General features: G+C 45.9%; 1 protein-coding gene across 12 annotated transcripts in view; it reads right to left on the bottom strand.

The window, feature by feature from the left end:
* SYCP1 (synaptonemal complex protein 1) overlaps positions 1-27,334 on the bottom strand; it is a 6,803,167-nt gene that overhangs the window by 584,986 nt on the left and 6,190,847 nt on the right. For all 12 annotated transcript variants that reach the window (XM_078644363.1, XM_078644366.1, XM_078644361.1 and 9 more), the window contains 2 exons: positions 24,775-24,837; positions 20,503-20,685 (listed from right to left, as the gene is read on the bottom strand). In XM_078644363.1, the coding sequence (XP_078500489.1) occupies positions 20,503-20,685; positions 24,775-24,837 (246 nt within the window). The remainder of the gene's footprint in view (positions 1-20,502; positions 20,686-24,774; positions 24,838-27,334) is intronic.

Raw genomic sequence — 27,334 nt, forward strand, 5'->3', positions numbered from 1 at the left:
GATGATGACTTGGACACTCACTTGAAAAGGGTAAACACCATAATACTTGGGTTTGCTGCAGAGGGTTACAAATTCAACTTTTAAAAGTCACGAATTGCCCATCTAACAGTCCTGTTTTTAGGATATGAATTATCAAGTGAAGGCAAAAGCCTAGCAGACAATTTCTTAGAGAAGTGTGCTGTACTCCAAGCACCAAAAACGCTGAAGAACTTACAATCAATACTAGGTTTCCTGAATTTCGGAAGAACATACATTCTAAATTACGCAGTGAGGGTTAAACCTCTCTATGAATTAATAAAACCTGATTTCAAACCAATCAATTGGACTCAAAAACACACAGAAATTTTGAGATCATTGCAAACAGACATGTTAGTTAAAACAAAATTGCAAACTCACGATAACACACGCAACCTTGTAATCCGAGTCATCCCAGGAAGATGCGGATTCACGTACCTGACCTCTAATGAGGGAGAAAAGGTACCAATAGCTTACAAATCACACTTGTACACACAAGCTGAAAAAGCATTCAGTCTTACGGAAAACATTGTAAATGCGGTTCAAACTGCTGTAGCAAAAGAAAGAGCCCAAGCACAAGGCAAAAGGATAACTGTTTTAACAGCAGAATCAGCCTTTGAGTCATTAACAAGCCCACGCAATTTAACTACCGTGGCATTAGATCCAAAATGGATACAATGGGAAAATTCTCTTGCTACAGAAAAAGTGAAATACTATTTTGACCCGAAAATGAAAAAACTGAAAGATCTAGACTATGAAAAAGAATATCCTCTGCCAATCGAAATTCTGCCCCTACAACAGTACGTCTGTGTAATATATACAGACGGATATGCGGAACCCTCAGTTTGGGGAAAGCAAGCTTACAATGCTACGTGCGAGGTTGTTAAATGCCGGTGGCACGGAGGCAAATTGAGACCACTAGTAACTATGTCTTAATATGTAAATGACAATTCATGTCAACAAACTGAATTAATAGCTTTAAAAATGGCGCTCGATATTGCCGATCGCGAATTCCCGACACTAATAGTGTGCGATTCGTATTCCTGCGTCAAGTCTTACAATAATGACTTGCAGAACTGGGTTCAAAACGGTTACAAAGATGACACAGGTGCCACAATCAAGCAAAAAACGCTTTGGGAACAAATAGTTCTTTTAAGAAAAGAACTACAAAAGACTCACATGATACATACACTGAGTCATCAGCGTGATGGCGTTCACGCTGCAGGGAATTCATTGGATGACACAGCCACAGCGGAAGCAACTCAACCGGCTTCCGTAGCCACAAAAAAGCGTTCAGATAAATACATAGACGGGGAAACCATGCTGGCGGTAAAAACGTCTTTAAAAAGCGACTGCGCAGCACTACCCGTGAACTATCCACTCAATTATACATACATAATAGATGCAAACTCCGTTCCTTTTGCTCGAATCCCTGGAGTGGGGGATAGTGTAATTCCAAACACGAACAGGAGAGTCTTGCTAATAGCAGACGCACACATGGGTGAAGGTCTAGGGCACCGAAAGATCAAGGAATCTCTGAAGGAATTACAATCAGAATACTGGTGGCCGGGAATGAGCCTGCAACATTACAAATTTGTAATGAGCTGTCAAAACTGCAACAGAGATCGCAGTGGCGAACCGGCCGGAGTAGTGCCAGGACACCAATTAGAGAGCATAAGGCGATCTATACGCATGATCAAACAGGAAGGATGCGTCCCATTGTATATTATTTAAGACTAAAATTCACTTAAAATGTGGCCCCAGCGCTCGGCTGACGCCAGAACTGTTATAAAAGATTTGCGAGTCTATATCGGCACATACGCAATTGGCATGCTACATTCTGACCAGGGTCCTGCGTTTAGCTCTAGGGCTTACAAGGAGGCCATGGCCAGCATGGGCATTGCATTGCGGTCCTCTTGTCCCTTCCATCCTGAGGGAAATGGGATTGTGGAAAGAAAAAACCGAGACATAAAGCAATCTATAACGGCGAGGGTATTAGGTTCGGGTGATGGGTGGGTCCAACATTTAACAAGTGTCCAACGTAGTCTTAATAATCTGCCTAGAAATTCTCTAAAAGGTTTCAGCCCGTACGAACTATTGTTCGGTACTAGAATGCATATTCAGGACTTAGATAGTCAGACTTCAGTGGTAGAAGAAAAATGCTTTGATATCAAAGATCGTTTGGCTATTTTACAGGACTTAAATGAAACAAGAAAAGACCTGAGCAACATAAAGCTAAAACAGCAGCCAACAGCCACTGAAGAAAAACCACCTGTCCCAGCAAGGCCTGTCTGGATTCCAAAGATTGGGGATCTAGTCAGAGAGAAGATCGCGGTGAAGAAGGAATTTGGGTCTTCTTACAGAAAAGCAGTACCTGTCTTAGCTGTCAGTGGAACAAGATCAGTTGTACTACCGCCCCTTGCTGGTAAAAAGGAGAACCCGAGTTGTATCCATCGACTTGGTAAAACCACAATCATGTGGCCAATAATAAGTAGTAGACCCAGTGGACTCCCAAGATGTAGCAGAACACCAAAACTTGCTACAATACAAGAGGTTCAAACTGAGAGACTAATCACATTTGATAAACCTGCAGTGAACAAAAAAGGACTATGCAACAATGCCATGGAACTTGTGCCTCTTGAAACCCAAATTTCAACAGTTCGTCAAGAAACACCAGTCTACAACGATGTAGCCTCAGACTATGCTAATGAAACAAAAGATGCAAAATCAAATAAAAATCCTGAAGCGATTCCAACAATTGATAGAACTGCATCTGGCTACTTCATCAATTTCGATGACTTTTCTGAGGATCCAAGCGAGCCTGAAGAACAGCCAACAACAAAAACTTTTAAAGACAAAGTAACAGAAATCTTTCATCAACTCAAAGAAACCTATCTGATTTCTCCATGGATTGAATTTTGGATTGTGTTAGGTGTACTTTTCCTCCTGCTTTGGCTCATCGTGGTTCTCTGTTTGGGAAATTTTATTGAAGGAAAATATAATACAATGGACACAGCAAGTCAGAACATCAACTTGGTCCTAAAGCCACACAAGTCATCTCACATCGAGAAAAGAGAACTATCATCAGTGAATGTCACAGCAATCCAATACCCGGTGGGGTAGCTTGGGACAAAACAGATTACGAAATCTATGGCCCGGTCGAGCTCTTGAAGTATCCACACCAGTTTAAGGTTTCATTAAGTGACTTTGTAAAACCGAGCACATTTTCTGATGATTGGGACTTTGAAAGTATTAATGATATGATGTCAGATTTAGTTATGTCAGCAAAATTTAAAGAACATGATTATTTGCAGGGTTCATCAAATTATGAAGAAATGTACTGCTACAACCATTTTGCACATCATTATTTGCATAAATCTGCTCAACCTAGAAATGTTTTTAATTATAATCAATGGGAACATTGTGCAACTCCACCAAAAGGCAGTTTGAAAACATTTTACGATAAATTCCCATACTTTTCAGGGTTTAACACAAGTGAAGCAGAAACGTTTTATTTTAAAATGTTAAATAAGACAGGAATGAAAACAATGCTGACAAACACTAAATTAATCTATTCAGAAGCATTTTATGAAAAAATGACTACATTTGGTTTTGATTTCTGGAAAAACAACATTGAAACAAAACCATCTGGGGTACCAAAGATTGGCAGGTCCAAGGTTTAGAATCATTATTTAGAGCCTGCATGATCCCAGAACAAATTATATTCATGAATGACACCATTCAACAGACAACCTGTCTTGGCCTAGCCAAAATTAAAGACTTAAACAAACCGTCTATTCCAAAGCCAACACCTGACAGTAATAGCACTACAGATGTTGAGATAGACGTATCCCATATTTTTAACCAAAACAGTACACATCCTGATTGGAAAAAATGGTTGATCTGGCCCACAGACACAAACAGCTGTCAAGATAGATTCATGAACAAATTACAGCGGTTCAAATTGACCAGGCCAGACCCTAGATACTCCCAGAGACAACATCCAGGGATAGTTACAACATACAGTGTAGGAAAACTCTGCCTCGAATGGCTACACACATCCACACTGGCAGAAATTAAGCAACACTTGACTTTACTTAAAGATGGTGCTGACTTGCGTGATTTCATAATGGGACCACGCAAACAGCTTCAAAAACGTTTCATAGCGGCCGGTATATACGCAGCTTGCAATGAAGCTTGGAAAGAAACGCAAATTGAAACAGCAGATAAAATACGGGAAATTGACCGTATCAATTTGGAAAAATCACTCTCTGTTGTGGACAATGGGTTAATGACTCTGTCTTCCAGAATATATTCACTGGACAGTATTGTATCATCTGCTATTGATATAATAGGGCAGGACTTACTAATGTTACAACACGGTCAGTCCCAATTGCGTTCTATTGTACAGCTTGGCAGGACATTGCAAAATCTGCGTTCAGGCTACGTGCCCTGGTGTTTAATCAACACAACGTCACTATTCTCTATCTTTAACCTTACTGATACACAAATCAGCTTGGCACAGAAAGGAGCAGAGTATACAATTCTGAGCATTGAAAAACTTGAGAGATTACCATTGACAATGCCAGAAAGACCTGTCATTGAATGGATAATACATTGAATAATAACAATTCCGATAACAACTTTACAATTTAAATTCTGTCAAGAGTATATACCAGCAGGCCAATATGAAAGGTTGGGTAAAGGGTACATTAAGTCATCATGGAAATTACCTTACACGCACACATGTTATAGTGAAAAGAAACAGAATGTATTTCTTAGTGGAAAAAATTGTAAATAATCACTAAGCGGTATACTTCTGTGTCAAAGTATAGACCTGCATGGGGCCTGTGAGGGGACTTCAAATAACCTTTCATGTCACCAGCATGGCACACCTGCAACTCGAATAGAGCCATTCTTTAGACGACTTTCTAACGGGAGTTACATTCTAATAGTGGACCACAGATGTTGTGGCATGGTGCCAGGAAAAGCTTATCTCATGAGCGTTAGTTCCATGGTCACTTGCTGTATGCAAGTATTGTATCCAAACAGCACTCCAGACATGGAGGCGAAGATTTGGCCCTTTTTGAATATCTCTTCTATTCGAATTGATACTTTAAGCAGAATGAAGTCTGTTCATTTACAGACAACTGTGCCCTTGACGTCATCAAAAGAAACGTATGATCTGCAAGTTGCAAGGACAACGGCAGAGATACATACACTTTTATCAACAAATTGCCCCCTGCATTTCGCAGAAATGCTAAGTCAAATACTAAATATGTCTGATACCAGCGGTATCCCACATATATTTAAGACAATTTTTTCGGGACTGTTAACACCCTTCCAAGCAGTTCTGGGCATTTTTCCTAATTTTGTCCATTCTGTCTTTGGCGGCCTACCACTTCTGTTGGGACTCGTAGCAGGCATTTTATTTTTGTTACTTCTGCTTCGATATGGCAAGCCAAGTCGCAGACAAGACTCCAGCAACAATGGAAGAAACGATCCTAGCTATACGCTATCGGGACCGCATAACTAAAGTCCTTGGATTAGCCCGGCTAAGAGATCTGAATATGACCTGGTTTCTTTCATTCAGACCCATCTGGCAGAATTGTATCTTACCTGTGCTTCGATGTATGCTATGCGGAGAAGAATGCGTGTTGGACGTCTGTCTTACACTACCATCAGCAGTACCAATGGATACAGATACTTTGCTAAGTCCTGTAACGGTTCATGCATCGTGTTGTCCCCAGCGGTTACCCATACTGATGACGGCATTCGTTGAGACTTCACCACTGCGAATAAAGAGTAGTGAAGTACGAGATGAGAGAAACATCACCCAGGTACGACCTTCTGTGAGCATTGCTGATCCTGACATCGATGATAGCAATCATTCTCACGACTGTACAGTTGCGGCATTTTCGAACTTAATCGAACTTTCACCTGAAGCTGTAGACAATTTTTTTGCGAGTCTGTCTGAAATTATGTTTTCCCCGGAACAAAAAGAATAACTTTTAAGCAAACTAGTACACAGCGTTCCCTGAACTCTGAATTCGGCCTTCGGCTTTGATAAACAAAAGCTACTGAACATATTTGGAATTATATTTTTTTCTCTCCCCTGAAAGCAAAATTATTTTTTCTTCAATTCCAAAATATTTACCTTTTTTTCTGGCACATGTACTCTGCTTGAAGTAGAACTATTCTTAGAGAACAGAGCTTCTATTTTTAGGAACTCTAGAGACAATATATTACCCCAGCCTCTAGCACATTTACAGCGACTGTATTTATATGTGATGGAATGGTCTCGACTTTTTTTTCTGTATTAAGAGCCATTTCATGTGTAAATTTTGCAAATCATTCATACTGATATATATATATATGCATCCTTTTTACTGAATGATGACACTGCTTGAATAGCGTACAGTACCTATAATCAATTTTCGTGTATATCTATGCATCGTCTCAAATGCTAAAAATTTATTTTGGGGTGGGTTGAAATACACATGCACTTTTATATGTTTACTATTGCTTAGTTTTAGTAATGATGGATCGTGGAGTGGGAATTGTGTTTTTATCTAGGAGCCTAAATCGATATTTCTATTTTATGCCCTTGTACGGTTATAATCAATACTATCCATACAACGGCATAATAATCATATCCATATTCAGTCGTAGCACATGCTGTCACATTAAGCAAGGCTACTTCCCCGGCCCCTAGAAAGCACAACAAGTTCTCTAAACAAATCCAAACCTCCAGCAACCTGGGAAATCCCCCTTGCTTTTGTTTTGATTTCATCCTAGAACTCCTGTAAAGCACTGTAAGAACGGCCAGTTCTTAGTGACATCTTTATTGACGTCCTATGTCCAACCTTACGTCAAACCCGGCACCTTTCAGGTATAAATATACCAACGTTGCCTTAAGCAAACACACGGTGGTGGTATTGGGAGCAGCTATCTACTTGCCGGAGAGCCCAGATGATGCGAGAGCCCACGGACGCTGCCCCTCCTCTTTGACGCACTGAGAGAGACCCTGTCTTTTCTCTTGCCGAGAAATCCAGCTCCGGTGTTTCCAGATACCTTCGCGGGTTACTGGGATATCGAGTCCTGAGAGAGAGATACAAGACCTCCTGCTTTCTAATACCCAGGTACGGAGCTGACTAAACCGTTAAAGAGAATTCTTGAGTTAGATTCTTGGCAAAAATTAACTTAACTTAAACTGCTAATTACTTACTCCTTCCCACGTATTAGGCTTAGGTCAGGTACACCGGGGTAGGCGTATTTAGAAGCACCAGTTGAGTACGTTAGTCAATGTATATATGTATATATATTTTATCTATTTTAAAGTATTATATGGCTAAGAAACCATATCAATGCTTTTACAGTATTATTTTATAATCCTCCTTTTACTGTACGCACTTTACTTTGCTATGAGTATTGCAATCGTGGCAATTCATTTATCTTGTATGAGGAAGAAGACTGCTCAATAAATTACACCTTTTATTGAAAACGCCCGTCTCTCTTTTCTCTGCATTCTGGTGAAACTAAGTATGCACACTTGACTGAGTGAAATAGCTGTCTATTGTTTTCACACGACTATAGTGATACACTATTATTCTGAGGGAGCAAAGTTGTCATGTTATATGGTTGTCAGAAGCTAATCCCTTCTTGTCTATCCAGGGAGGTTAAACTCCTCCTCGTTTATTCGAGAAAATTTCTAGTGACCTCTGAGCTAGCTGGCAAAAACTTAAGTCTAATATAGTCAGTAGAGACCTAGTCGACCTCAGTCTTAAGTCTCCACTGCTGAATATATTATTCCAATGCGCAGAGCCTATTGGGAATATAGGAACTACACTACAAAGGCACCTAAATGAACTGCACCCACGGTGTGGGGAAGAGCGCCATCAACCCAAACTCAATTCTGCCGAGCAAAACTTGGAACCTCCAGTTGTGAGAAGTTAGTCTGGCATATGATGTCCACTAGTTCTAGTGGGCACTGGGCACCAGTCTAATCGACACTTATTGATGGTGGTTGTAAAGTCAACCTTCTAGAAAGCTATCCTAGTGGTAGCATGAACCAGCAGTCTTCAGGCTAAGACTTCAGTAGGCGAGTTAAGCAAGTTGTTTTACCATATATAATCCCTTGAATACCAAATGAAAGGACACCACACAAGGTATATATCAAATATATATGTATTTAATCTAAACACAACCCCTCTGCACTCTTTATGGGGTCAGAGGTAAAAATACAATACAAGTCACACAGTTAATATATACGATAAGTTACACAGTATACGTTATGGCCTAGGGGCCTCACAAACCATATACTAAGAAAGTGGTATAAGTACCACGTGAGAGTTAGAAAGCAGGCCTAGGGCCTGTAGAATCGCAGGGGCTATATTAACAACCAAAGGTTAGGAAGTAGGAGACCCATGGGAGCCGCGTGCAGTGTCTAAACACAGGCGCGGGTTCCCATTGACTTCCTATGGAGTTCGTAAAAGTTACAAAGTTACAATTTAAGGACACTTCCGGATGGACTAGGATGGAACCCTTTTAAACTAGGACACTTCCAGAGTCAAGACCCATGGGAGCACCGGAGTACTCGTGTTACCTCACCTGGGTGTATAGGTGTCTTTTCGTCGTCGGGTTTCGTCGTCGTTTTCTATGGAGAGCTGCAAAGAAGTGCTGCAGGCGACCAGAGCAAAAGTGTCCGGGTGGATCCAAGGGTGGATCGGAGATTTGAAGAACCTGAAAGAAGAGGGGATAGAGTCTGGGTCACTAGCCAGTACTCGGGTGCTTTAAGGTGAAGAAGGCGAGTTTGTCTCTTCAGCCACGCAGTCCAGGAGGCATCAATGGTGACCAGGAGCTGGATTCGAGCTGTCCTACAATGGGTCTAGATGACTGCGGTGTCGGTATCCAGCTGGGACCCAACAAGCCTTGGCAACTGCAACCCACGCCGGATGTTGAGATTGGCTCTGTTGCAGACCAGCAAGGTCTGTGGTGCTTTTCCATTTCCAGGAAGCTGGAGCAAGACTGGAGCAACCAGGAAAGCAAGGCAAATTCAAAGGAAAGTCTTCAGGGGGCTCACAAGCCAGCGGGCAAGAAACCGGGAAGACGTGTCGAGCTCGAATGCTAAGGTGGTGCCCACGGGACAATCACGGAGTGTGGGGGCCTGAGCTTCGGTGCAAATGGTGCTTGCGGCTGCGGCTTCTCGTACCCCAATGCACAACTTACTGAGGCTTCAGGAAAGGAATGCAGATAGCAAAATGCAGGATGCCCAAGATGTCTGGTCCCACGTCTCTCATGTCCGCCACGTGTCTCAGCTTTGCTGTGGATGTGGGTCGGGGTCAGAGTAGTCTGGAAGTCCAGTTCCTGTGTTGCAAAGTCTTCGGGATCCGGTGGGAGCCTCGACGATACAGACCAGCAAAGATGCTGTTGGTGCCTGTTTGCACAGGGTGGTCACTCCTTGACCACAAGGGAGATGTCTTCCATCTTCTCATCTGAATGGAATGTCGACGGTCCAAGATATGTCTTTCAAAGATTCGTCCAGGATAATCTAAAGTCCTGGGGACACAGCTCCTATACTTATACTAATAAAGGGGGCTGGATTACCTGACTAGGTCCCTCCTATGGGTGGACCTGAGAAGGGGGTGGTTACACCCCTTTCCCTTTGTCCAGTTTCGCGTCAGAGCTGGGGCTGGAGTGCCCCAGCAACTGGTTTGAACCGGGCTATGCATGGAGCAGTGTCTAGATGCATTCACTGAATGCAGCCCTTCCTGCCCCAATACACAAAACCCTGTCTGGGGAGGTGCCAGCACCTTTCTGGAAGGAAACCTATTGTCCAGGCCTCCCCTGTCGGAGTTTCCCCCAGCAGCAGGAGGTCAGACTCGTGTCTGTGGCAGCAGCATCCATTCTGTGATGACGAGGCTCCGTTTAACTTTAACCGGGTAAACCAGTAACTACATATCTTTTCCCTCTAGAAGGGTGGAATGCTACCCCCGCCGCCAGAATTGGCGGGGGGGGTAGTATTCCAAAGTGTTTGACACCTTACACAACATGTTTTGATGAAGCCAAACCAAAGTTAGCATTAACCGCAAGGATTATAATACATTTAAGAGTATATGGTATGGCTATATTATAGAACAGCTATAAGGAGATGGTTCCGAAAGCTGCAGAGGGGCTCAGCTCATGCTAGGGTACCCACTCACACAAAACCAAGCACTCTGCCTCCATGATTGTCGAGGCCTACCATAGGAGTGGCTTATAGGTGTATATGTGTTGTGTCTATATATAAAGGTAGATATAGGGATTCCTATATCTTAGTATGGGGTGATTACACTACCTTACCCAGGCTGTGTGAACAGACCTGTGGTGCCAGTTTGGAAGGCAAGCCAGGGGTGGCACAATACATGCTACAGCCCCTGGTAGGCCTAGGGTGCGCCTATGCCCTGGGTACCTATGGTACACTATACAGGGGCTCACAAGGTTGACCCAGTAACCAATCTGGTATGTACATAAAGTACATGGAGTCCATTTTATAGAGAAAGCAGATAGTATGGGACCCTGAATAGCAGGGTCCCAGGCCAACTAAGTCGAAAACCAGCAAAACACCAGGAAAAAAGTGGGGGTAACCATATAGTCAGATTCCACCTTCCTACACAACACCCCCACCCCCACCCCCAACAAAAGGAGATAAGGCTATCCTTGTCCAGGTAAGCCTATATTGACTAAGTGGCCATATAAGGAAATACCTGCCCTAGCATGGTTATCCCCTGTTTTATGGTCCACTAAGCAATCTCTCACCCTAAGGGTATCAGAGGGTCTCCACCATTGTGATTTACTTCCCATTGAGTGTATTGGCAAAGTAAAAGGCTGGTGCTGGGATGGAGTACTGAAGTGAGGCTCCACTAATGTTGGGCTCAGCTTCCTGCAATCAATATCCACCATGTATGCCTTTCTTTCCATGGCTGAATTGCACTGGGCTCTCAGGGTCAACCTTTGGCTACCTACAGCTGGAGGTTGGGTCCCTTTGGTTGGACCACTAGAGGGACAGGTCAGGTTTGGGACCACTGAGTCCCAGGTTTGCCTGTGTCCAACAGAGTCCACCTGGAGGGAGGTTCTTACACAAGTGTAAGGGAGATCTCTCAGAGTGTTGAGGAGTTTTCACTTGGCTAGGGCTACTAGACTGGGTGCCCCTAATCTGCTGATGGGGGGGTTCCTCTGGACAGGGGACCCTTTGGGGTCCACTGACCTCCCTGACCTCTACAGCTCTGGGCTGATTGAGGCAGGATAGAGAGGGGCAGGTTACCTGCTCCAGACTGGGCTCCACATTGGAAGGGTCCACTGACATCAGGGGCTCTGCCAGACCAGGCCTGACTACCTCTGGGGCAGTTCCTTCACAAGGGGTAGGATCAGTTCCCTGAGGAGGCTGACCCTGACCTAAAGTCTGATGGGAGGGAGCCTTTCCTTCCTCCCCAATGCTCTCTGTCTGTGTGGAGTGATCCATAGTTTCAGGCTTCACAACACAAAGTTCTGTTTGGGTTTGGGCTGTGACCATCACAGCCCTCTTAACCTGTTCAGGAAGGCCTATCATTTTGGAATGGGCCTGTTTCTCTACCTTAGCCCAGGCTGAGATCTCTAGATCATTGCACAGTAAGAAATCTACAGGCAAGTTTGTAGACACTGCCACTCTCTTTGGGCCAGTGACACCTCCCCAGCTGAGATTTACTACTGCCATGGCATGATCTGTCTTCACTCCATCAATATTGACCACTTGGTAGCTAAACCCAGGTAACAGTTGTTCTGGGGCACTACATTCTCAGTCACCATGGTGATACTAGCCCCTGGGTCCCTATAGTCCACAACTGTCTAGTCATTGATATGGGGCTCCTGTCTCTACTTGCCCCAGGGAATTGGGACAAGCAGTGAAGTTGGAAAACCCCATGCCACCATAACAGACTAGAGTTGCTGTGGTAGGGGACTTGGTTAGGCCAGAGTCTACCTGAGTTCCCCAAGTATACCCAGCCAAATTCTTGGGGGCACTTCCACCACCTGGGGGCTTACTACTAATAGTAACAGGAGGTGTTGGAGTATTACTTGGAGGAATATTTTCCTTATTGTTGGCTCTTGGGCAACTACTGTTAGTTTTCCAGTGGCCAGGTTGCTTACATATATGGCAATAAGGTTTCTTAACATTAGAGGAAGGAGTTTGGGACCCACCCCCTCAGAGACTTTTTGGGGCCCTGTAGTGGATTTGTCATTAGATTTATCCCCACCTTTCTCTCGAGGTTTGGTAGAATCTTTATTCTGGTCACCACCCTGATTTCTAGGCCTCACCCTGGTTCTGACCCATTTGTCTGACTTCTTTCCCAATTCTTGGGGAGAGGTCAGATCAGAGTCCACCAGGTGCTGATGTAGAAGCTGGGTTTGACAATTATTAAGGATCTGCTCCCTCATAATCAAATTATACAATCCTGTATAGTCTTGCACTTTGCTGCCCAGTAACCAGCTCTCCAGAGCCTTAGTAGCACAATCTACAAAATCAGTCCAGTCCTGAGTCTGTGTCTTCTGGGTGTCGCTGAACAGCAACCTATACTGCTCAGTGGTTAAGCGAAACCCATCTATCAGAGCACTCTTCAGAACTGTATTGTTGTCAGCATCCTCTTCTCTAACAGTGAGGAACGTATCTCCACCTTTGTCTGCAAAGGAGAGCCACAAGATTGCTGCCCACTGCTCCTTAGGGACCTTCTGCACTTTGCAGGCCCTTTCCAAAGCAGTTATCCATTTGTGGATGTCATCCCCAATCTAATAGGGAGGGACAATCTTGTTCAGGTATCTATGGTCATGAGACCTCTCCCTATCTCTAGGAATTATCCTGCCACAAGTGCACTCTAACCCACTCAATTTCTTCTCTCTTTCAAGAGCCAGGGTCTCTTTGGCAAGGGCAATTTCTTGACATCTTTCATCCTAGATTTGTACTCTCTCCTCCTAGGGGAAGTCATCCTCCTCTGAGCAGAGGCACTGGACCCTACTGAGGAATCAGAATGCTAAAAGCCACTGGAAAGTGAGCTGCGCCTTCTGTTTCCACTGTTAGGCCTACTGGGGTGAGTGGAGTGGGGCCTACCTTGGTCCTCTCCACTTCCAGTTAGTCCTAAGTTGCCCAGGTCAGGTTCATCAACTGCATCCTGGTCAGCATCCTCATCAGAGACCACTGGATCTTCCCCAGTTGTATTCTCCTCTGTTGAGAGATGGCCCCCCTCTCTACCCCCTTGGCTACCTCGGTCTGATGCATTCTCTACAACATGAGCCACTAAGATATCTACCAGGTGGTTAAAGGTTGGACTCTGTCCTTGTCTCAACTTTCTGACTGCACACAGGCTTCTCAGTTCTTGAAAAGTGAATGAGTCATACTTAGAAGGCAACCTCTGGTTGTCTTCTTGAAGAGGTTCACTAGGGCCTGCTTCTAAAGACATTTTCTAGAGAGGTGTGGTGTGTGCAACTACCTACACCAGGATGCTGGGAGTTAAAGTCTCTTTCCGCGAGACCGGCTCCACTCCCAGAAGACCTGGCCTAGCAGTTCGGGCTGGACTGTTCCCATTTGGCGCAGGGTCAAGACTGATTTGCATATGGCTGGGTCCAAACTGGAATGGCATGGTGAGCAAAAAAACAATGGATTTAGGCCCAGATCTCTGTACTGGGGTGAATGTATGACATTGTTCTGCATTCTGTCCATCAATTGTTCATTTTGCATTTGTCACCCCGAGTGGGACGGGTATGCTCAGACGTGAGTCCCGTACTCTCCATGCCACTGGAGTCAAGCTATCCTGGCTGATGAGGGCTGAAAGCCCGAAACCGGTCCTAGGATGCTTGGATCCAGTCCAGGGAGGACCTGGCCTGGCAGTTCTGGCTGGACTGTTCCCATTGGGCTCAGGGTCAAGACTGATTTGCATATGGCTGGGTCCAAACTGGAATGGCATGGTGAGCAAAAAAATGATGGATTTAGGCCCAGATCTGTGTACTGGGGTGAATGTATGACATTGTTCTGCATTCTCTGCATCAATTGTTCTTTTTGCATTTGTCACCCGAGTGGGACGGGTATGCTCAGACATGAGTCCCATGCTCTCCATGCCACTGGTGACAAGCTATCCTGGCTGATGAGGGCTGAAAGCACGAAACCGGTCCTAGGATGCTTGGTTCCTGTCCAGCGAGGGCCTGGCCTGGCAGTTCGGGCTGGACTGTTCCCATTGGGCGAACGGTCCAGACTGATTTGCATATGGCTGGGTCCAAACTGGAATGGCATGGTGAGCAAAAAAACAATAGATTTAGGCCCAGATGTCTGTACTGGGGTGAATGTATGACATTGTTCTGCATTCTGTCAATCAATTGTTCTTTTTGCATTCCCCAAATGACTCCGGCGGCAGTGGCGGCGTGGACAGGCAACAACTGGTGGCAACGGTGACCTGCTCTCAGGACACCTGCACGGCCACCAGCTGTGTGTGTGCCCCTCACTGCTGCTCGCAGCCTCGTTGTACCGTCTGCCTGCCTCCCTTGCTGCCTGCCTCACTGTTCCTGGCGACCACACGGACGCGCAGAGGTCACGCGCAGCGGGCGCGCCAATTGTGCACCGAAGGCGCGCCAAAGGCAAGCCCGTCCACGCCTGGACCGGGCCCAGTGCCAGGACCCCTGGCCCCCACCGACGCAAGACGACCCGACAGACCTACGCCGCCGCCACCCTCAACGCACTCAATATCGGCCGGAACCCCGCCTGCTACCGGGCCGCATCGAAACGCATCCACGGACCCTTCACCTGCAAAACCTGCGAGTTCACCTGCCTCCGAACCTGCACCGCACCCGCCAAGCCAAGCACCAGCAGCAACCACCTCAAGTGCATCCTGCTCAACACCCGCTCCATCCACAGACACGCCGTCGAACTCTGGAACCTGCTCGACACATCATCACCAGACGTCGCCTTCCTGACGGAAACCTGGATGACCGCCTCCTCAGCGCCCGACATCGCCATCGCCATCCCGGACGGGTACAAGATCATCAGAAGGGACCGCATCAACCAGACCGGAGGAGGCATAGCCATCGTCCACAAGAACACCATCCCCATCACGACCGACGCCAACGACTCCTTTGCCACCGCCGAACACCTTCACTTCCAGATTCACACCGACCAAAGGACGACCCTCAGAGGCACCCTCATCTACAGACCCCCGGGACCACGCACACAATTCAGCGAAGACATCACAGACTTCATCAGCCCACACGCCCTCCCCTCCGCCGACTACATCCTCCTAGGGGACCTCAACTTCCACCTGGAGAACAACAAGGACCGCAACACCGCCGCCCTGCTGGACAACCTCGCCAACCTCGGACTCAAGCAACTGGTCAACACCCCCACCCACTACTCCGGCCATACGCTTGACCCTGTCATCTCATCCAGCAAGCACATCACCTTCAGCCACTCCACCGGACTCCACTGGACCGACCACAGCTGCGTCCACTTCAGCTTCAGAAGAACCACAACCCACCACCACCCGCAACAGGTTCCTCGCAGGAGCTGGAGCAAGATCACCGCCGACCAGCTCACCACCTCCCTCAGCCAGAACCCACCCGCCAGCACAACGGACCCCAACGAAGCAGACCGCAACTTCACGAAGTGGCTGACCACCTGCGCCGATGACCTCGCACCACTGAAGAACCCTCCCAGCAGACCTAGATGCAAGAAGGCCTCCTGGTTCACCGATGAACTCAAGGACTCCAAGAAGACCTGCCGCACCCTCGAGAAAGCCTGGCTCCTCGACCAGACCACTGACAACATGACCACCCTCAAACACGCCACCCGCAAGCACCACCAGCTCATCCGCACCACCAAGAAGAAATCACTGAAGGAACGACTGGACAACAACGCCCACGACAGCAAGGAACTCTTCAGCATCGTCAAGGAGTTCTCCAACCCCAGCACCGGCAACAACGACATCACTCCCTCACAAGATCTATGCGACTCTCTCGCCTCGTTCTTCCACCGCAAGATGGCCGACATCCACAACAGCTTCGGCGCACCATCCACGCACCCAACCGTCGAACCAACGCCCCCCACCACCACCCTCCGCACTTGGACCACGGTGACCACCGAAGACACAGCCCGCACAATGAACACCATCCACTCCGGATCTCCGACCGACCCCTGCCCCCAACCACGTCTTCAACAAGGCCGACTCCACCATCGCACCCCAACTCCGGAACATCATCAACACCTCCTTCAACACGGCCACCTTCCCGGAGAGCTGGAAGCATGCCGAGCTCAGCGCCCTACTGAAGAAACCAACGGCGGACCCCACCGACCTCAAGAACTTCCGCCCCATTTCGCTCCTCCCTTTTCCTGCCAAAGTCATCCAGAAGATCGTCAACAGACAGCTTGCCGCCTTCCTCGAGACGAACGGATCCCTCGACCCCTCACAGTCCGGTTTCAGAGCCAACCACAGCACCGAGACCTCCCTCATCGCAGCCACCGACGACATCCGAGCCCTGCTCGACAACGAGGAAACAGCGGCACTCATCCTCCTGGACCTCTCTGCAGCGTTCGACACCGTCTGCCACCGCACCCTAGTTCAACGCCTCAGCAAAATCGGCATCCAAGAGAAGGCACTGGAGTGGATCATCTCGTTCCTCGCCGGAAGAACGCAGAGAGTCCGCCTCCCCCCGTTTCAATCTGAGGCCACCGAAGTCATCTGCGGCGTACCGCAAGGATCATCACTCAGCCCCACCCTCTTCAACATCTACATGAGACCTCTTGCAGTCATCGCACGCCAACACAACCTCAACATCATCTCCTACGCCGACGACACCCAGCTGATCATCTCCCTCACCAGAGACCCCGACACCGCCAGAACCAGCCTACACGAAGGGATGAAAGATGTCGCCGAGTGGATGAACAACAGCCGCCTTAAACTGAACTCAGACAAGACGGAAGTCCTTATCCTGGGACCATCGCCCTCTGCCTGGGACGACTCCTGGTGGCCCCCAGCCCTGGGCACCACTCCCAAGCCAACAGACCACGCACGCAACCTGGGCTTCATCCTGGACTCCTCCCTCTCGATGACTAGACAAGTCAACGCCGTCTCCTAATCATGCTTTCACACCCTACGCATGCTTCGCAAGATCTTCAGATGGATCCCGACCGAAACCAGGAAGACAGTCACCCAGGCCCTCGTCACCAGCCGACTGGACTACGGAAACACCCTCTATGCCGGAACCACAGACAAGCTACAGAAAAGACTCCAACGAATCCAGAACGCCCCCGCCCGACTCCCCTGGACATCCCCCGACGCAGTCACATCTCCGGTCACCTGAGGGACCTGCACTGGCTCCCGTCAACAAGAGGATCACGTTCAGGCTCCTCACCCACGCACACAAGTCTCTCCACGACCTGGGCCCCAAGTACCTCAACGACTGCCTGACCTTCTACACGCCCACCCGCCAGCTATGGTCTACCAGCCTCGCCCTCGCCGCCGTACCACGCATCCGAAGAGCCACCGCCGGAGGCAGATCCTTCTCCTACCTGGCGGCCAAGACATGGAACTCCCTCTCCATCCACCTTCGGCTGACCCAGGACCATCTCGCGTTTAGGAGACAACTCAAGACCTGGCTGTTCGAGCAATAGCGGACCCCTTCCCCCAAGCGCCTTGAGACCCTTCCGGGTGAGTAGCGCGCTATACAAGTGTTATGATTGATTGATTGATTGAACGACTGTTGGCAGGTAAGTTCAAATCAACACATTACCCAAGCTCTGAGATTCTTCCTTGGAGAGTGGCGATGCTTTTGTGGGGTGCAATGCATGTCTAGGGTTGCTGTTTCAAAGTGGGGCTTTGGTAAAAGTTTGGAAGCTGCTGCTTGATGTGTTGGATTCTTTACATTTAGCTGGGGCTGTTTCCTAAAAGATATGGCTGCTCTGTATTTGCTGGCAAGTGAGAAATGATTAACACTTACAGACCTTTTTAGTTTTTAAACGTTTGAACTGCCTCCTCCTATGTGGACTTGCCGCTTAGTGTGGGTTCACTTGGGTTTGCCCTGAAGGTGGGATACCATGGAGTTTTTCTGAGGGTTTACATGCTTCTAACGTATTTACAGTTTTCTAACCTTTGACTGCCTAGGTGGTGGGAGCAGGTATGGGTTGTAAATACGCCTGTGGGTGAGGCAGCTACTACTCAAAATGCCCCAGTCTGGCTGTTGTGGACAAGACAAGCATTTCTGTCAGTGCTTTCCCCACTTTCTATACAAACACCCAGAGAGCCAACTGTGCCTTTGGGTCAGATTTCAAATCTAATCTATATAATTCAAGGGAAAAACATGTTCTAACTTGGGATACTAAGGGACATCACCTACCAGGGTCTGCACCCACCATGAAGGGAATCTACCAATCGAACTTTCGAGGGAAATACCAACCAGCACAGACAAGAGCAATGAAACAAAAGACGGACTGAGTGAGAGGCTCTTCGAGAACAGAGTGAAATTGTGGCACCCTTTAGAATTAATTTCCAAGCAGGTAATTCAGTAACGCAAATGAGATTTCGTGGGCAAAAATATAGGTGATTCAGTCTTCACTGAAAGACCCTTATTGAAATGCTTTATAGGAGAGGACCAGAATGATATTTATGAACATGCAACATAGCAATTGCACAACGGAAACCAGGAAGTCGGCAACCGAAACTAAAATAGGTGCTGACCATGAGTGTTAAGAAGAAAATAAAAGCAACGCATTGCCTGACTCTAACATGACAATGACAAGCGGACAACAAAGGGCGAAGCGACCTTTCCTCTCTGCCCTGTCAGTCCAACTACTCAGAGCGGAGGAAGGCAACAGGCAGGAGGTGGTGGCAGAAGGGAGGGAGGGCACACCACAGAGAGATGCAGCGCAAAGCTGCATCAAGTACCACGTAAAGGAAAGTTAAAAAAAAGAGTGCCTGAACTAATAGATAAGCTCTCCATTGTAAGGCTACTGAGTAATTAGGCAGTGCTGCGTGGGCGGTAACTAAGTAGAGAAAGGAGGAGCAATGAACCAGTAGAAAACAAGATATTTTGAAGAGCAATCCAAGTAGCAAATAGCAATCAAAGGCGGAATAAAACCCCACAAACATGAATACTAAAAGTCTCGAAGACACAGCGCAAGAGCTGCCTAGGCTTGACCTAAAAAGAAAACCTTGTCAATAGGAAAAATGACAAAAAAATAGAAAATCAATCAGCAGCAGGGAGCTTAAGGGAAAGTAGGAAGTTGAAGTAAGGGTAGGAGGGGCAAAAACATTCAAGTGAAAAAGGAAAAAAAATTAATTCAGGCGTTATCAGAGCACCACACCGCATTAGCATCCTTTGCTTCCTGCATGTGTGTTTTGTACACAGATGTCATATGCCAATATCTTGCACACCTTTTAGTTCATCTTGATGTTGCAAGATTATGTAGAAAGACAATACATTTTCTTTTCATTGGCTAGCCCCTTTAAACTACCAGCTCTACTTAATTTGCCAGTTTGGTGGTAAAGACTTTCCGTATAACCACAGGCCTAGAATTAATATTGACAGCTATCTGTCAGGGTGGCAGGGGGCATTATGTCCTCTACCCTGGTTGACACTGCCCGACACATTTAGAGAACACCAGCGCCGTAGCAATGATCTCCGTGCATTCAGAGTACTCACTGTTAGGGCAGTTCCTGTGAAGGCACTGAAAGTTTTTTCAAAGCCACGAACTTTCAGGATGTAAAGCACCAAAACTTACTCCCATAGAGGTTTTTTTCCAGGCAGAGACAGAAAGAAAAAAATTACTGTATGCTCTAAATAGGCAGTGGGCTAATGTTCTGATTCTGACAGGCCCTACTCCCTTGGCACTTTGGAGTATGCTTTCCCATAGTGGAGCCAGCAAGGGCACCACCATTTGAAACATGACAGTCCGCCTGACTCTAAGTAGAGTGGGCAGACTGAGGGCTTGGTGGACAGGGTACACAGCCAAGTTTACAATTAATTACCCCGTCCACCAAATCCTAAATCAGGGTCCAAATTTTCAGTTGACTAGAAAAATTCATGTGGTTAGCCCAAAACGTGGAGTGGCAGGCGGAGCAAGGAAAATGCCTTTAACTGCTTTGATCTCAAAAGCATTATTTTGGTCTTAGAAGTATTGAGTTTGAGGTCACTAAAACTCAGCCAGTCAACAATTTTATTGGCTCTTGTGTTTGCAAGCTCAAAATAATATAATGGCCTTCGTATCGAAGTAAGGTCTGTGTATCGTTGGTGTAAAAGTCTAGAACCTCAGAAAAGTGAACACAAATGTTGAAAAGAATGGACAGGAGAGTAGAACAATCAAGCATACAGTAACTAATGGGAAGAAAATATTGTAGTGTTGGCTCAGATACTCCAGCAGCATCCCTTAGTTGTTGTTCAAACATTGGAAAATGAACAACACTATCGAACACCTCCAGCAGGTCCAGCATTATTAGTACATACCTTTCTCGGAGTACTGAAAGCTTTTGCTGGAGTTAATGAAGATTTGTCCCTAAAATCTGCCTTTATGCTTTGTTCAGATAACATGAAAGGTTGACATAATGATTTTTTTGAAGAAGGAATTAACTTGGCATTAAGTTTTAAGCTGCTTCTTTTTGGTGTCTCCAAAATTTCAGTTTGAGTTATCTAAAATAAAGACAACATAATAAATCATTAAAAATATGAAGTCACACTATGCATACATTATATACGAAAAGCTGTTTGCATGTAACTACAGTTCTCCAACGTTGCTATGGTTCATAGATTCACATGCTCAAATATTCCCTGTTGTAAGGCTGGGAATTTCCCAATAGCCAATGTTAACACAGCACCGTCCCATCCACATGTAGTCCACTCACCTCATTATGTGACCCAAACTCTGGCCAATGAGGTGAAAGGACTCAGAGTTTCAACTCTCAACCAAGGCTGAACTGCTCAGATTTGTAGAACAATTTAACTCACAGCAGAATAGGAGGCCTCATTACTTGAGAGGTGGGTGTTTTTATGTGAAGGATATCAAAGTTAGAGAACTGTAGCTACAGGTAAGTAACCTTGGGGCATATTACCAACGATTAGCGATATTTATCGCTAACGAGGCTTAGCAATGAATTTTTTAACGCTAAGCATCGCCGGAAATTATCGCAGAGATAACTTGCTATTAGCAAGGTTTATCTCAGAAGTGATAAAAATCCTTGCACTAACTGCCAAATGAGAGATTATCGCTGGAAAACCAAAGATAATCTCTCGAAGTTTGGCGTTAGCTTGATAATAGGGGCTCACAAACTTAGCCATCATATCCACCTTCCATAGGATATCATGGCTATCTCAGGAAAATACCAGGTGTAAAAAAAGCAGCGCTAACCTTGGTTAGCGCTGCTTTTTTTTTATCACTAACAGGGTTAGCGAAATCCTTGATAATAGGAAAAATGTCGCCTAACACCATTTTTCCTATTATTTTTCTCTGGAACGCCCCCTTTGCATCTCATTGGAGATGCAAGGGGAAGCGTAGAGAAAAAGGGTGCTAACATGCGAATTTGCGTGTTAGCACCCTGTTGCTGATAGGGAGATAATTTTATCTCCGCTTTCTTAGCTTTTAAAGCAAAAAAAGCTGTGATAAATCCCTTGATAATATGCCCCCTAATTTCCTCAATATTAGATATTTCATACATTCACATGATTAAGTATTACCACAGGAGTTTTTACATCGCAACTACCATTACAACACATGATTTTACAACGCATGCCATTACAACACATTTTTTAAACTGCCATTACATGCATAACATTACAACGTCTAATACTTTTGGGGCAACAGTGGTATAAGTGCTGGATAGTGTAGGGGTACAAATTACTATTCCAACTCCAGTGATTGCAACAGTAGGGCAAGTGTTGGATAGTGTAGGGGTAAACATACTATCCCTATGTACCCCAACACCCATACCCACCCTAAAACTAAAGAAATCCCCATTACTTACCTTATAATGCGTTGTAATGGCATGTGTTGTAATGGTATGCATTGTAAAGGCATGCGTTGTAGTGACGTGTTATAATTGCATGCATTGTAATGGCATGCGATGAAAAGCCACTACTTACCTTATAATGCGTTGTAATGGCATGTGTTGTAATGGTATGCATTGTAAAGGCATGCGTTGTAGTGACATGTGTTATAATTGCATGCATTCTAATGGCTTGCGATGGAAAGGCTGTTGCGTTGTAACAGCTGAGTTGTAAAGGTAGTGCGTTGTAATGACTGCGTTGTAATGGTTGTTTCCCGTATAACACTTATGAAACAGAAGCAGTAATGAGACTTACCTAAACTAATTAGTTTGTGCTGGTTGACCCACTGCCTCTCTTCTGGTCATCCAGACTACAATTATTTGTAAAGGTGTGCATTAAAGACTAAGGGCTCACTGGCTTACTTTATATTTCGATGGATGGCCCATTACTCCTCCAGGGCAATGTAAGTTACTCCATCGCCCTGATGATATGCAGTGGTAAAAAGATCAAGCCAGGGTTCTTCCCATTGGTGAAATACACCTAGCCCCACCTTTGGGTGCCGCTGCTATTTGTGATCTGCTAGACATCGTCAGGTGAGTTTGTCTACCCTGGCTTTTAAAGATCATCTCAGTTGGTGCATGATCAATGAAATGCCCGACAAATCAGCTAATTCCAGAGAAAGTAGGCCTTATGACACAGGGCCTAGGACCCAACTTCCACCACCCTTTGTTGCAATACCACATTATGGTGTTCTTGTCGTTGAGGACCTGAATCAACCTCCCTTTAATGGAAGGAAAGAAGACTTTTAATGCCAAGCGAAAGGCCTGCAACTCCAACAGGTTGCTTTAGAGACGGGTCTCCAGCACAGATCAAAATCCTCTGATCTCCACTTCTCCCAGATGAACGCTCCGACCCAAAAGCACAAGTTACTTACCTTCGGTAACGATATATCTGTAAGAAACAGTAGGTAGTGTTAGATTCCTTACCTTAGAATATCCCCAGGCGTCAAACAGGATCCGGAAAGTTTTGCGTAGCAGCACCCCTGCGCGTCGGTAGGCGTCGTCTGCGGCTCCGCGTCCGTCGTCTGCGTCGTGATCGCCGGTATGACGTCGTCGGAATACTTAGACGCCGCCCTTGTGTGCTGGCGTCAGTTCTTGTACATAGCTTTCCGCGCCAGGAACGCAGAGCCATGCCAGAGACCGACACTGGTGCCATGAAACTAGGGCCCTGAAAGGGAGAACCTTAACCCTAGATATCAGTTAACAGAACGGGGAGGATGGGTGGGGCGGTAACGAATCTAACACTAACTACTGTTTCTTACAGATATATCATTACCGAAGGTAAGTAACTTGTGCATCTGAAAGAAACAGGTTAGTGTTAGATTCCTTACCTTAGAATGGATACCCCAGCAATACCAACCCCGGTGGTGGGTTTGCAAACCAAGATCACAACAGTAAGTCCTGGAGAACGGAACGGCCAAAAAAGCCATCTCTCCGGACTTGGCTGTCCAGGCAGTAGTGTTTAGCAAACATGTGCAGCGAGGCCCACGTAGCTGCCTGACAGATGTCCTGCAAGGGGACTCCCCGACCCAGGGCAGTAGAAGCCGCCGTGGCCCGAGTGGAATGGGCTCTGAGCCCAACAGGAGGCTCCTTGGGACCCGGCGCTGGAGAGCTGGGCTGAACGTAGAGTCCTTTGAGGTGCGTGAAATTTGAGTCTGCTGTTCAGGTATGCTGGTCTGGTGCCATGGAGGGCCTTGTTTGCATAGGTGAGTATCTTAAAAGTGATTCTTGCCTCGACGGGGAGCCAGTGGAGTGTGCGCCGGTTTCACTGCGTCACTTTTACGAAGCGTTCCTGTGACGGAACACCCACCCTGTGCCGGAATGCCACATGAAACCTAACGCAGGTTTCATGTGGCACAGGGCTTTACAACGTGACGCATCTCCCTAGATGCATCACGTTGTAAATAAGGCGCAACGTGGCGCATGGTTTACGCCGTCGCTGCGTCACTGAAGTGACGCAACTGCGGCTTAAATGTGGCGCAAGGGGCTTGTAAATGTGTCCCCAGGAAGTGAGCAGATTTGCCCTGTATACCTTCTGCAGAAGAAAAGTTATTAAGACTTAAGCACGAACATCAACACATGTTTTAGCAGTTAAGGGCCTAATCTGGAGATAATATTACTTGAAAAGTGTTCGGGGGCCCACACAAACCCGAAGATATTCAGGCAAATTCCCATGATGAAGAACTAGTATTATGTAAGTAAGTAACTTTTCCACAGTACTCCGTGTATTTGTCTCTGGTATGCAAACCATGAAAGCTTTAAGGCGTTCTTCCTTAGACTTCACAGTAAAAATAACTAAGCTGTTCGGTCACAAGGGCGGCTCCTGCCGAATAATCCTTAGAGGTACTTTCTTTTTTCTAGTCCCGGGCCTTTCAAAATCTGATCATGGCATTATTTTTACAAGTTTATTTCAAGACAAATGTTTATTTGGACATTGACTCAAGACTTTGAGGCAAATAGAATATAAAGTCACAACACTGGAATACACTTTGGGGCAAATAGAATATAAGTCACAACACATAGGAAAAACAACGCTGAAAATACTTCTTTCCTGTTATGTCTGTACTGCAATTTCATAACTTCAACAATAAAATTATGTTTCAAGCACTTTAGTTACAATATGATGTCACACTGTTTTAAGAAGAAACTTGAACAATTAACAGATAACATTATACTGCACCTTGTGTTTTATTTCTTTTCTTAACGACATTCTGGTGTCTTTCAATTCTCTTGAAACTTTTCCCTGCAAAAATAAATGTCAGACTCAAATAATAATTCAAATGTGGTTCAATGGCAGAAAATATATTTTTGAAGTCAATAGGTCTCGCATTTTGACTTTGCTAATGCAGACCGATTAGCTTTACTAGTGCTTATTTGGTGATGCTAAGTCAGAATTGACATAACCAAAAATATTTAAAAAGTGCACAGTTTTGATAAAAAGCATTGACAAAGAAGTAAGAACGTATTTTATCTCCCAGGTGTCAAGCCAAACACGTTTGAAAATAGTGCAAAGTAGACTATGTTAATTAACCTTAAAGGAACAACTATGTGCATGCATGCAATAATGATGACAAAGTCTCATGTGAGAGCAATTAAAGGTAATGCGATTCTAATTGTCACGCTTAAAATAAAAAATATTCTTTGTTTAAATCAAGCAATTATGGTTTCGATGTAAAGCAACCATTGTAACAGAGCGTTAACGGTCTTTATAGAGCCTTCAATAATTATTTAAAGGAAGATTCAGAATGTGAGTGCACTTAACCTCCGAGGTTGTTTGTCGTTTATTAGGAGCTAAGAACAATATTTACTTACCTGTAATCTGTGGTTCTCCAGTATTGGTGTCTTTCATAGATTCACATGCCTGAATCATTCCCCGTCGTCGGAGTGGGAGTCCCACGGTACATAAAAAAGCAATAATATGCCTATAGAATTAAAAAATGTGGTAATAAAAAATCAGGAAGTAAAGTAGCCCTAGGGTACAGTGTACAGAACTTCCACACTCATGACTATCCTAGTCATTTTGTTAGTCCCAACTGCAGCCATTCAGGTGACAGCACCCACCAGAATGTTCTCCTCAGAGGCTCAGGCTCTCAGATTTTCTCGCACAGGAGTGGAACCAAGTAATTGCCTGAGAGAGCCTCTGAGGGGAGGTGGGCGGGTGCATGTGAATCTATGAAAGACACCAGTACTGGAGAACCACAGATTACAGGTAAGTAGCTATTGTATTTCTCCTGTATTGGGGTGTCTTTCATAGATTCACATGCCTGAATCAGAGTAGATAGCAGCACAAGAAAAACAACATGCTCCTAAGACGCTTACCGTATACAGCAGATATGCATGCAACGCAATAACCAATAACATGATAGAAGCGTCTAAATAAGAGCATAGAGGAGGAGGGAGAACAGAGGCTCACCTTATCTGAAAAGATTGCGAAGAACTGCTCTTCCCACTGAAGCATCTGCATCACTTGCTGAGTCCAGACAATAGTGTCTTGTAAAAGTGTGCCTGCTGGACCACGTTGCCGCCCTACAGATCTGAAGAAGAGGCACACCAGCGAATAGAGCGGTGGAAGAGGATACCACCCTAGTAGAATGCGCTCTTGGTAAGGACTGCAAGGGTCTTCCTGCCTATTGATGACAGAGCCCAATTGCTGAAGAGACCCATCTGGCTATAGTCTGCTTGGATACCGTGCATCCTTGGCGCAGTCTTCCATAGGCCACAGACAGTTGGTCTGTCTTGCGAGCAGTTGCCGTTCTTTGAAGGTAGAACCTGAGACATCTTCTGATGTCTAAAGAGTGTAAAGCTCTTACAGCCGGTGATTGTGGATTTGGGAAAAATGTCTTGAGGATCACTGTCTCATTTAGGTGAAAATCCGATGGAACCTTGGGCATGTACTTAGGATTGGTACGTCGCACCACCGAGTCTGAGGTAAATTGCAAGGAAGGTGGTTTTGAAGTGAATGCTTGAATGTCACTGACCCTTCTAGCTGATGTTAAAGCCAATAGCAAAGAGACTTTCCAAGTAAGAAACTTGAGATCAATCTTATGGATAGGTTCAAAGGGGTGACGCATGAGTTGGGCTAGCACCACATTCAAATGCCAAGACGGAGGCGGTCGTCGAAATGGAGGGAACATACGAAAAAGACCTTTAAATAATTGCTGGATTATTCTTGAGGAAAACAGAGAGTTGGATCCGTCCTGACGAAATCTGGAAATGGCTGCCAGAAATTCCTTAAGGGTAGAATGTGCCAACCCCGATCTAGCCAAATGCAGAAAGAAAGGCAAGATTTGTTCTGGGCTAGCATGAATGGGATGCAGATTAACAGCTTGACACCATGCACAGAAACGCTTCCATTTGAGTTTGTAGGTCTTAATCGTTGATGGCGCCCTAGCATTAGCGAGAACTTCTTGACAATCTTGAGGAATGTCTAAGTCTGCGAATTCATTGTGTTGAGGAGCCAAGCTGATAATTTCAAAGAAACGGGGTCCGGATGGTATACTTGGCCCTCTTGAATTGTCAGGAGATTCGGTATTCGAGGCAGCTGTATTGGCCTGCCCTCCGAGAGGAGGAGAAGCTCGGTGAACCAATATTGTCGGGCCACCTTGGAGCAATCAGGATTAGACAACATGGTTGTCTCCTCATCTTCCTGAAGACCTTGGGAATTAAAGGAATCGGTGGAAAGCGTACGCAAATATCCGACACCAGTTCATCGTAAGGGCATCCCCGCATGAGTTCCTGTG

This window comes from Lissotriton helveticus, chromosome 5_1 (assembly GCF_964261635.1).
Source record: "Lissotriton helveticus chromosome 5_1, aLisHel1.1, whole genome shotgun sequence".
In the NCBI taxonomy this organism is placed as follows: Eukaryota; Metazoa; Chordata; class Amphibia; order Caudata; family Salamandridae; genus Lissotriton; species Lissotriton helveticus.